This window comes from Pongo pygmaeus, chromosome 17 (genome assembly GCF_028885625.2).
Source record: "Pongo pygmaeus isolate AG05252 chromosome 17, NHGRI_mPonPyg2-v2.0_pri, whole genome shotgun sequence".
In the NCBI taxonomy this organism is placed as follows: domain Eukaryota; kingdom Metazoa; phylum Chordata; class Mammalia; order Primates; family Hominidae; genus Pongo; species Pongo pygmaeus.
Genome location: NC_072390.2, coordinates 85213230 through 85225864, shown reverse-complemented (window position 1 = coordinate 85225864; position 12635 = coordinate 85213230). Strand labels below are relative to the sequence as shown.

Below are 12635 nucleotides of genomic sequence, written 5' to 3'. Positions count from 1 at the left end.
AACTCAGTATATCTGTCATGCAATTTTAAGAAAGTTCAGTGGGGTCTGAAATTCCAAAGTAGAAACAGCTGCTGCAAGAAGGAAACAAGATGGTTGTCTCTGGGTGCAGCTAGTGGGACACGTGGTCCTTCGCAACCATGAAAAAGGGGCCACGTAGCCAGTATTTTAAAATTCAAACAGTCTTTGGTAGAATTATGAATAATAATCTTATTCAACAAAATGTTTCATTTACTTATTTTAGTGTACCTTTCATAGTATTTTGGAGGATATAGCATGAAACAGCATGTTTAGGAGCCTTGTTAAAATTTTATTTTGGTTGAGGTAAATATTTGATTTTTTTTTTTAACAAAGAGAATTGCTTCTATTGCTTTGCACTTTGTTTCCTGCCTGCAGTCTAAATTAATGCCCACTAGTGCTCTTGTTTCATAGGCTTTCTGAGGCATTCTCTTTATAATTACTACTCCTTTTCCTCTCCTTCCCCTGCACAGTAGCATAAATTCCTACTTCATGTCATGATCTAGAATTGTTGTACTTGTGAGTAGTAATAATACGCATATATAAATTATGAATAATATTATAGCCGAGTTTCCCTTTTATTGTTAGATGCCAGAAAGTAGAGCCCTTTTATTAATTGTGACTTTTTCTGTATGTACTTAAAAAAAAAAAGATGGGGTCTCACTGTGTTGTCCAGGCTGGCCTTGAATTCCTGGGCTCAAGAGATACGCTTGCCTCAGCCTCCTGAGTAGCTGGGACACCAGGCACGTGCTGCCACACCCAGCTTACCTTCTATGCTTTATTCATGGTTGCACTTTTTTCATATCTCTGGCTGTTTTCTTTCTTTTATCCCTGGTATGCATTTACTATCGTGTTACAATTTACCTTTCCTTGTAATGGGCCTTAAATCTTTTCTCGGACAAGATGGGAGGTAAATAATTTAAAACAATTTATTTTTTTAAAGTATTAAATAATTTTACCAACCACTGCAATTCCCATTTTAATCTTCCTTTTAAAGACACTAACATTTAATGTCTTACCACTAAATAAGGTTATTTTCCATATTTGCATTATTTCTTATCATTTAACTTAATCTTCCTATGTAGAATGTTTGTTTCTGACAGGGCTACATTTTTTATATTTTTAAAAATGTTTCTCTCAACCCCTACCACAGAGAAAGTAAGTGCTCCATCTGTCTTGACTGATTCATTAAAATGTGCAAAACATTCGAGTTATCCTTTTGGTCTTAATATCATAAGTAAATACAGTTAGAAATAAAACCTTAATTTTCGTAGCATAAGTCTCCTTTTATTTTTCTGTGGATGCAGAAGCATACTGGAAGTGGGGTGGTCACCAAGAGGAGGAGCAGATGAAGTATCTCGGCCTGGCTTCCCTTGGCATCCAGCACTCCTACCAGGGGCCTTGATACCAGGCCCCCTGCTGGATATGAGAACCCAGTTCCTGCTGTGTCAGTCTTTGGTGTATCACAGCTCTTTTATATTCAGGACACTAACTTTTCAGAGGGATATTTATAAACATTGGTCTTGTTCTTGAGTCAAACTCAGCCTCATTCAAAGCTACATCCCAGCTGGGCGTGGTGGCTCGTGCCTGTAATCCCAACACTTGGGGAGGCTGAGGTGAGAGGATCACTTGAGCCCAGGAGTTTGAGACTAGCCTGGGCAACATAATGAGACCCCATCTCCAAAAAAAAAAAAATTTAAAAACTGGCCTGGAATGGTGGCATGCACCTGTAGTCCCTAGCTACTCAGGATACTGAGGCAGGAGGATTGCTTGAGCCCAGGAGTTAGAGACTAGCCTGGGCAACATAGTGAGACCCCATCTCCAAAAAAAAAAATTTAAGAACTGGCCTGGAATGGTGGCATGCACCTGTAGTCCCTAGCCACTCAGGAGACTGAGGCAGGAGGATTGCTTGAGCCCAGAAGTTTGAGGCCACAGTAAGCTATGACTGGGTCACTGTGCTGCAGCCTGGGTGACAGAACAAAACCCTGTCTCTAAAAACAAAAACCCTGCATACTGCATTCTCTGCCAAGGAGAGAAAACTGAGCCAATGTTCAGTTGACACGAAACTGTATTGTGGCTCCCAACTGTCCAGTGTTTTTCAGACCAGTTTCCCACAGTCTGACTAGGAGTTAAGACTCCTGAATGTGGATTTCATAACTGGGTTTAGTTTGAAGACTAGTGTCACAAATCCGTATCCCTGAAACTTTAACAACCAATTTTAGAGTTGATTATAACAAGAAATCTATTGATTAGAGATGGATTATTGATGTAATTTGTCTCAGTTCATTTCTGTAAACATTTGTTGAGTGTCTAAATATTGGAGATTCACAGATAATCCAATTTAGTACTCTTGGGCTTATGGCCTGCAGGGGGATGACATGTACCCAGGAAACATTGTTATAATTATGTTATGTATGATGATGGTAGCTTATGCATAATTTTAGTAATATTTAAGTTCTTTCCACTCGAAAATGATCTCACATTTAAATGTAAAAGATAATTTCATGCACTTAAATAACATAATGGGTTGTCAGTTTGTGATTTAAATAAACTTGTTCATGCTCTAGTTACTTTCCATGTTTGTGACAGGACTTTGAATTGGTACACAGACTTTTTAAATTTTATTTTGAAAAAAATTAGATTTATAGGAAATTTGTAGAAACAATACAATTTTTATATACTCTTCACCCAGGTTCCCCAAATGTTATTTTACACATTTACTTCAGCTCTGTCTAGTGTCTTCTTTCTAAACTATTGGAGAGTTGTAGACATAATGCTTCTTTTCCTCTGAACACTTAAGTGTGGATTTCCTAAAAATAAGGATATCCTCTTACATAATCACAATAATAATTATCAAAATTAGGAGATTACTCAAGGATTTTCAGTTGTCCCACTGCTGTTTTTAATAGAAAAAAAAAAAAAGAAAAAAAAATCCAATCCTGGATCCAAGATCCAGTTCAGGAATACACATTGCATATACTTGTCTTACATATTTGCTTTCGCTCATCTGAAATAGTTTCAAAATTTTAAATATTTATGATCTTAACATTTTTGAAGAATGCAGGCTACTTATTTTTTGTAATATCCTTCAGTTAGATTTGTCCTTTTCCCCAGGTTTAGATTTGAGTTACGCATTTTTGGCAGAAAAACCATAGAAGTGATGGGTTCTCAGTGCATCATGTCAAGAGATATTATATCGCTCTTTCCCATTGTTGGTGATATTAACTTTGATTACTTAGTAAAGATAGAATCTGCCTGTTCTGTCCTTTGTAAAGTTACAGTTTTTTCTTTTGGAAGGAGGTGCTCTGAGACTGTAAATATCTGTTTCTCATCAAACTTTCTTTCACTAGGTTTTTGTTTTGCTTTGTTTTACTTTTTTTTTTTTCCCATAGGTTTTTGGGGAACAGGTGGTATTTGATTACATGAGTAAGTTCTTTAGTGGTGATTTGTGAGATTTTGGTGTACCCATCACCTGAGCAGTATACACTGCACGCAGTTTGTATCTTTTATCCCTCACCCCTTCCCACCCTTTTCCCTCAAGTCCCCAAAGTCCATTGTGTCATTCTTAAGCCCTTGCATCCTCATAGCATAACTCCCACTTATGAGTGAGAACATGTGTTTGGTTTTCCATTCCTGAGTTACTTCACTTAGAAAAAGTCTCCAATCTCATCCAGATCACTGCGAATACCATTAATTCATTCCTTTTTATAGTAGTATTCCACACACACACACACACACACACAGTAGTATACACACACACACACACACCAGTTTATCCACTCATTGGTTGATGGGCATTTGAATTGGTTCTACATTTTTGCAGTTGCAAATTGTACTGCTATAAACACGTGTGTGCAAGTATCTTTTTTGTATAATGACTTCTTTTCCTCTGGGTAGATACCCAGTAGTGGGATTGCTGAATCCCACTGGTAGTTCTACTTTTAGTTCTTTAAGAAATCTCCACACTGTTTTCCTAGTTTTAAATTCCATTCATGATTCTTATCTGAAACAGTTATTACAGAATTGTTGCCAAATGATTTTCTAATTCCATCATTTCTTTCTAGGTTTATTACATGCTACTGTAAGGAAGAACTTTTCATTCTTCCTTGCTTATTTAGTGATTCACTTATTTACACCAGCATGGATTGAAGATTCTTAAGTTTGTTTAATGGGGTATAATCTGTTTCTATCATTATTTGTTTCAATGTTCAAATCATTCTAGCTTTGGCCAGGGGAAATTTCTTCATGATGGTTCTTGTGTCTTTATCAATATTTGAGCCATTTCCTTACTCCTGGTACAGCAAAGTGTTCTAGACTGTCCCAGCTCCATCCTGGAATCAGATATTTGCTCCAAGGGCTCTGATTTCTTTTCATGGAGAATGGTATTTAGAAACCAAGATCTGCGTTCTAGATGTATTCATTGTTCCTGGGGTGTCATTGCTTCTATGTCCTGTCAGTGAACAAAGCTAGTAATTGTCTGTGTATATGTTTTAAATAGTCAACTCATTTATAGTTATATATTATTTTGATATTTGATATGATTAATATGTATTATTTTTATCTTTTAATATGTTTGTTATGAAGCATCATGAGTATTTCCAGAAGACAATGAGTACTTGGTAAACTGATATCATTGTAATGATATTTTACATGTAGTTTCGGATTTCTAATGTATTTAGGGTCATTTTTTACAGTCTTTGGATTATATTATAGCATTTTTGTTATATATGACAATAATTCATTTTTCTCCTTGAAAATATTATATCTTCTTAAATGTTATTCTTACTTTGCTTCTAGTATCTGTTCAATTATGGCTAATGGGTATATTAGCACTGATACTAGGAGTATAATATGCATTTTAAAATCAATATTCTGATTTATTGCATTCTTGATAAAGATGTTTTCAAATTAATTGGAGCTTGATATGACATAATTAATTTGCAGTTTTCTTTGTAAATGTATTTGTAATGGCATTCTGGTGATTTGAAGAGCTTTCTTACTTTCCTTCTCAGCTCTCTCTGGCAATTCAGCAGACGATCTGGCAGCCCCAGAACTCACCTGAGGGCAAGGCTAGTCACGATACAGATGTCTTGAGACAGAGCAATTAGACCTGATTGCGCTAATTTCCCCACCATGCTAGAAGATAACCCCATCAATTACTGATGGATGTATGGAGCAGAGCCCAGTGTGTGCATGAAAGACTTCATTGTTCTGGCCCTTGGACCACTAGTTATCTGTGAAAGCCTGAGCCTGGCCATCTTTTGTGCATATCCTGGGCTTGGCTCTATTATAAAGCTCTCTTAATAAGTGTAGAGAATGGGGATTCAGGCTTAATGCTTAGTTAAATAAAAAATAAAATAATTTTTATGTAATATGTGCCTATTTCAGATTACTTGGTTTTCTTTTGAGCAGTTCAAAAATATTTTGAAAGCACTAATTGAACTTTTTAGAAGAAATTTTTTTTTCAAGTAATAAATACATATGGTTAAAAAAGCTAATAGAGCTTATAGTGAAATTCACTATCCGTCTCCATTCACTGAGACAGTTTTACCTCTGATTTTAATTCTTCAGGGAGTTACCACTGTATATCTAAATAGCATGTTTGCAATAATATATTTATTCATATACTACTTTAGTACCTAAGGATTTAGCTCATGTACACAGTTTCCTGCAGATACCACGGTATGTCATAGTACCATAGTGGTATTACTGCTCTTATTTCTCCACTGGTCACACTTGCTCTTCCTGGTTTTGTCACCCGTGCATCATATCTTTTGACCCCAACCCATTTTGAGATGAATAAGACATGGCTGAGATGTACCTGTCCTTTCTTCAGTCTTTCCTCTTCCATTTCTACTACTCATCTTTAATAGTTTTATTTTTACTTTTGCTTTGTGAGCGTTGATTATGTTTACATTTTCATCTGCAGTCTCAATTTTATCTGTAGGTTGCTTCTAAAAGTTGAAAACTGTAACTCACTACAGAGACCTTAGTGGGCTGTGATTACACTTTCTTTTCTCGGCTTCCAGGACCAACTCATCTAATACTCAGAGGAAAAGTTTTCTGGTATTTGTATGTATGTATACATGTATACGTGTGTGTGTATATATGTATATATAAAAATATAATTTAAAAATTGATTTGGGTGATTTATTTTCACTTGAGGTTCCTGTTTGTTTTTTCTTATATTGTGGGTCCATATCATGTCTCATGTCTTAAGTTTTTCTAAGCTCTTAATCATCCTTTCTCTTCTGTTAGAATTTCTTTTCCTAGTCGTAATTCTCAAAATGATTGTACTGGTAACTAGTGACAGGTGCATGAGAGATAAATATCACAAGTTCTTGCATATTTGAAAATGTCTTTAAATTGCACTGGATTGATAGTGTGGTTAGTTACCATATGTTTGGTGAAAATTGTTCCTCCCAAGAATTTTGCTTCACTATATTCTAGCATCCAGTGCTACTGATGAGAAGTTGAATTTTCATCTGACTCTTTTTACTTCTTTATGGCTGATGTTTTCTTTCATTATCATCTCTTTGTCCTCAGTGTTTTAGAATTTTTTTTTATTATGTATCTTTTTTTCCATTTTTCTTGCTTGACATTTATTAACCTCCTTAATTTGAAGATTTGGATCTTCTATATTTTTTTTGGCTCTGACAAATCTTTTCATATTTATTTCTTTTAAGATGAATTTTCCTTTTTTTGTGTTATATTTTATCTTTCCAGAAATTGTAAGTCCCTTATTAGGCCTCTGAATTTATTTTCTCTTATTTCCTTTTGTATTTCCGTATCTTAAACCATTTTGCACTATTTTCTGTGATATTAAATTTTTTGTTCATAAGCTAAATTAGCTTCTTCAATCTTGGTAGGCTAAATAATTTTTACCATGATTTATAAACAGAGGAAAAATAGAACAGATTCTAAACTTTATTGATAGATTTAGTTATAAATTTGTGTCTCTTATTATGACTTTCTTTGTTACTTATATTTTCTAAGTCTGTGTTTATATTAATAGGAACTGGAAAATAAATTTTCAATTTATTGAAGGGAAAACGTGATTGAACTAGGTTCTTTATCACTGTGACAATTTTACATATTTAGAGAATAATTGCAAGAGTTCTAATATCATATTTACATGTATAACTTCTCATTTCTAAGATACTTAAAAACTAAAGAAATGTTAGATTTTAGAAGACAGTGGGTTTGTAACTCTTGTCTTCCTAACAGTTGGTATAGCCATCAGCCTCAGTAGGCCTTGAACACAATAAAGAATCAGCAGATTTAAGAGCTCTCAAAGAGCTGTAAATGTCGTTTTTTTCTGTTTTTAAGATGTATACAGTTTACATTCTCATCTCTATTTTCATTAAACTTTTGTGAATTTTGGGTTGTGGTAACTGATAGAGGAAGCATTCATGTAGACATGATTTTGCAAAAATATGAAAAATTGTGTAATTTTATATAATCTGTATGGCAAAATATTTTTAAGTGGTTCTTTGTATCATTATAAAATATATTTTGATAAATAGTTTTTGTACAGCTTTGATTAATCACTTTTGATTTATTGAATTTTTTAGATGGAGCGAAGCTAGTAAACCCCCTACGATTCTTGTCTTATTTGTTAATTCCTTCCCTATATTATTATAATGAGGACTCTAATTTGTGATGTTAAGCAGTTTATTGCAAATCTCTTGGGTGTTTGGCATGTTTTGTACATTTAAGTATGTCATAACTTGCTTAAGAGATAGAATTTCTTGAAGCTGTGAATGTTAAGATTGACTGTGATTTTGGGTGAATACTTCATTCTATATAATAAAATAAAGTAATGTATTAAAGGGCGCCAGTACCTGTAACATATACCTTGGTTAATAAATAGGAGCCACATAACCCCATTCACTTTGTATTTCTCTCCATTTTACCTGATTCTTCTAGACCTCTACATTTAAAATAATGACAGTGACCACCATGTGCTGGCTGTTCATTACAGTAGTCTTATTTCTCACATAAATTGCTCTGTTTAGGACGAGTAAGCTCACAGTGTTGGTAGATTTATTACAACACATCAATAACAACTTCTTAGTCATAAAAGACATTGAATATTGAAGAGGTTTAATTATAATGATGTATATAAATGTCCTTAAAAAGAAGTGTTAATAGAAATAACCTTGTTAGTGTAATCATGCCTTTAACTTGTGAATTCCTTTGTCTTCCTGAAGAGTAAGTTAAAATATCCATCTTCTCTTGGTGATGGGGAGGGTGAGAGAAGAGACACACATACGAATCTTATGGTTAAAGGTCAACTTGGAATATGTTTTGAACATATCTTTCCTGTTGGCTCTTAAATTTCTGTTTGCTATCTTTTATTTTTCTCTCTCTTATGGCCTGTTTTAAAATCTTAACTTTATTATCATTTCCCAGAAAATAGAAATGTTTATAAACTAATGATAGGATTATTTGCAAACTTCAAACCAATCCTCATTGCTTGCTTTTTGCTATTAGATATTCCAGGAAAAGTAGTAAGTGACAATGTAAAAAATTGTTTGGGAAAAATGCAAAGAGAAAAATTGTGTAATAGCAGATTCTTTTCAGCCTCCTGGTGGCAGTTCATGTGTGTCTATGTGTACGTGTGTGTTTTTTTTTCCTTGTCAGGATTAATTCAGTGGGAAGTAATGTGACAGATTTTGCCATATGGATATTGATGAACCTTTTCATTTTACCTGGCTTAGTGATAGGTATAAAAAATAATTCTGAACATAATATATGGACCACCTTATTTCATATATTTTAACACCTATTATTTTATTATTATATTGGGTTGAAAAATACTGCTTTTATTGTGTTTTTGGCTCAAGTATATGATTTCTTGGTTAAAGCTGATCATTCCATGGAAACATTTTAAATGAAATGGCCCCTCAAGAGAAAGATCAGCTTTGTCCCTTCACGGGGGTGTTTAGGCAGCAAAGACCTAGAGTATTATGGAATAATTTGTCCTAGGTCAGGCTGCTATAACTGTGTAAGGACAAAAGCAGAGTGGAAGGAGATGGGAGCATCTGGGACCCATTTGTTTCCTTGAGAGGAGACAATGGATCTGTTTAAGGAAATTGTTGGATAAATCAGTGTCTCCTTCTTTCCCTCTTTTCCTACAGGGTCCCTGTGTCCATGATGAGGACTCTGGCCTATCGCTCATTGGAAAACCTGCCCTTCAGGCTCTTTTATATCACTGCCATTTTTATGAACATTTGAATCAGATGGTAAAACATTGTTACCTAGGACGGTGTATGTTTGATTTGAATTTTTCTGCTTTTGATAGAAATTCAGAAAGCAATGATTTAAATGGTAAGTACAATATCTTTATGTTTTTATTTTTTTAATATGTAACTTTTAAAAACTGTTAAAAATACATTTGTTTTAAAAATTTGAAAAATGAAAGTATACAGGGAAAACATTCATTTCCAGTTCTACCACCCAGAGAGATGTATTTTCTTCCAGTCTTCTTTCTCTGTATAGCCTTTGTTTTATGTAATTATGTTCATATCTTGTGTACATTTTTGTATTTCCTTCTTTCGCTAAATATTCTACAAGCATTTTTCTATGTTATAAATTCTTCATGGAAGTTATTTTTGACATCTTACTAATATTTTATAAGTTATGCCCATCAGTACAGTTTTATAGTTTCTTTCTCTATTAACGTCTCAAACTTTTTTGGAACTTTTACTTCTAGGCAATGTACGGTTTTTTTATCCTTCTTGTGAATGAGACTTTTTCCCACTATATTTTCTAATTCATTTTGCTCATGTATCAAAAAGTTATTTATTTTAGTATGTTACTTATTTGTCACAATATTTTCCTGAAACCTTTTTATTACTTTTGTTTGTAGGTTCTCATAGATTTGCTAAGTATAAGATCTGAGCACATAAAAATAATTATATCTTGTAATAAATAGTAATTTAATAATATAAATAGCTTTTATTTTTAAATTCATTTTTATAATAATTTTTTAGAATCTTGCCATAGTTTCAGACTTACAGAAAAGCTTCAGGAATAGTACAAAAAAATTCTCAAATGTTAACATTTTACTGTATTTACATCCTACCACGTGTGTGTATGTGTGTATAAATAAACGGATATGTGTGATCTATATATATTCTTTCTGAGCCATTTAAGAGTAAGTTGAAGACATGAAGTTCCTTTATCCCCAAATTATTAAGTGTGAATGTGTGATTCACTTTTCTGTTTTACTTCTTGGAGGAATCAAGAAAATGAGATTTGATGAACTTTTGAACATTTTAAATATCCCTCTTAGAAAAGTGACTCACTTAATTGTTTAGATTTCCCTGGATCAGTTACTTAGAGCATGGCCCTTAAACTAACAGCATTGGCATCTCCTGTGAACTTGTTAGAAGTGAACACTCAGGGCTTCCACTCTGACCTGGGGTATTGGAGCCTCTGGGGCTGGGGCTGAAGCAGCTGCTTTAGCAAGCTCTCAGTGATTCTTATGCACATTAAAAAAAACTCTTTCCTTAGATTTTTTTTTTTTTTTTAAATAGTGGTCTATCTCAGAAGCCAGATCCATATAAGTTTTTTTCTTTGTTTAGTTTTGAATTGGTTTCCTGTAATGAGTACCCTTTTAGTTAATTGTTACAGTTCCTAGGAGGGTGTCCATGTTAACAGTTTTCTCGTTGCAGGTTTAGATGACTCATTCAAGTTTTGGAGGGCTCCATCTAGGATAAGTCAGGATCGAGATCCAGGTTCTCTCTCCACCTCAGAAACAACGGTACTTGCAAAGAATGCATAAGTCCTTTATTTTGAATCTCTGAAAAAATTTTGAATTTGCATAGTGGGAGACTTAAGAACACAAAGTGTAAGGTTATAACAGCTATGATTTATTTGAAGTGCTGTCTGCAGAATTTTGCTAAATTATTGTATTCAACCTGCACATCAGTTGTACATTATAGATACTTATCTTGCTTTTCTGTGTGCGCAAGCCACTCTGAAGTAAAGTAACTTTGTGATCATTAGTGCTATAAGTAGCAGAACTGGAGTTTGAACCAGGGTGTGCCTTGCTACGGTATAGCTACACTGAATATCTCTTTAGTTGAGAATTTTCAACCTCTGTTTCCTACCTTTTTTGATAGTACAAAAGTGTGAAAATATGTTTTTCGTTAGTATTAGAAGAGAACAAATCCTACATGATTAAAAATGGTTGATTACGCTGAAATTGTGCTTAAGGGCAGGGCAATATGAAGAACATTCAGATGATTCTAGTGTGGTGCTGACAACTTTAAACACACTTCTAAATACTTGAATCACATAGAAGTTTATCTGGAATACCTGAAATTTATATATGCCTGTCTGCATGCCCTCTTTCCTTCCCCTTTCATTCATGCATTAGTTGCTTTTTTTGCAGAAAAGTTTGAAACACTGAGTATTTATAAGGAATGATTGATACTAGGTTTCAGTTATTTACAAACATACAGAATCATTTATTCTCAACTGGGAAACATTACTTTTAATTTTAAAGTGTTTTTGAAATAATTACTGTATTATACAACATATCAGGAAGGCAAAGATTTGATACACCTGTTTCCAGGAACAAAAATAATATGAGAATAATAATTATTATACAGACATTATAATGTAAAGATTATGTTTAATCTATCTCCTAGTTTCTCAAAAGACTGATACTTTTTGCTACAGTTTTAAGTCTTTTTTTCCCTAGATTCAAGAGAAGTATTTGTGTTTAGTGTTACATTGGACCTTCATATGGAAAAGTAAGATAATTACCCGAGTTCCACTAGATGTCATCCTTTCCTTTCCAAGGTGGAGATAGTGTGTACCTTTGTCTCAACAAGAGCAGTAATATGATAAATGCCAAACTGAATTGTCTTCATTGGTTATTTAGTTCACAGAAGGACAGCATGAATGTGTGCTTAAAAGTAAATTTTGTTTGGTTAGCCTATTTGTCAAAAGGGCTATAGACTAGCCTTGAAATCTTTGTACATATTTCAATTTTTTTGCTTTTAGTAGGTACTCAGTAAATAATAATTGCTCTAATTAACTTTGAGTTATCTTAGCTATTTTGTGGTGAGCACTAAAGTCGTATTTATCCTATACAAGAAAACCTAAATACAAAAAGCAAAAGCATATCAACCTTTTGAATTTCTCTATTTTGTAATAACATATAAATCTTACAGGTTAGAACACTAGATTTTCTGAGAAAATTTGGAAATATATTATTTATTGTAGTCATTATTAAAGAAAGAGGCACCCTGATTAAAGTGAAGGTCTTTAACTTGTTTGTGTTTGAATGTAACACAGACTTTTAGAAATATATACCAATGTAATCTTTTCAGTTTTTTTAAAAGAATTTTGTAATATGTGTAAAATTTATTTCTTATTATTTTCCCTAAAGGCTAGTGTATTCTGTTAAAATTTTTATAGAAATTTACTTTTTACTTTCTTTTTTGGGAGGTTTCCAAACAGAATTTTTAGAATGGGTGACTTTTATTTACAAAAATAGTCTTAGTACCCTAATTCTACTAGTTGTATTTTCTTTACCATACCCAAGATGGTATCTTTGTCCCAACAGGAGAAAAATCTGGAGCATGTTTTCATTCTGCCAG

General features: G+C 33.4%; 1 protein-coding gene across 4 annotated transcripts in view; it reads left to right on the top strand.

Annotated features, from left to right (window-relative positions):
• The window catches only part of RTTN (rotatin), a 204872-nt gene that overhangs the window by 120577 nt on the left and 71660 nt on the right, over positions 1-12635 (top strand). For all 4 annotated transcript variants that reach the window (XR_010124196.1, XM_054460788.2, XM_063653821.1 and 1 more), the window contains 2 exons: positions 9159-9348; positions 10698-10786. Coding sequence is in view for 3 of the 4 variants with exons in the window: in XM_054460788.2 (XP_054316763.1) it covers positions 9159-9348; positions 10698-10786 (279 nt within the window). In the remaining variant the exon portion in view is untranslated. The remainder of the gene's footprint in view (positions 1-9158; positions 9349-10697; positions 10787-12635) is intronic.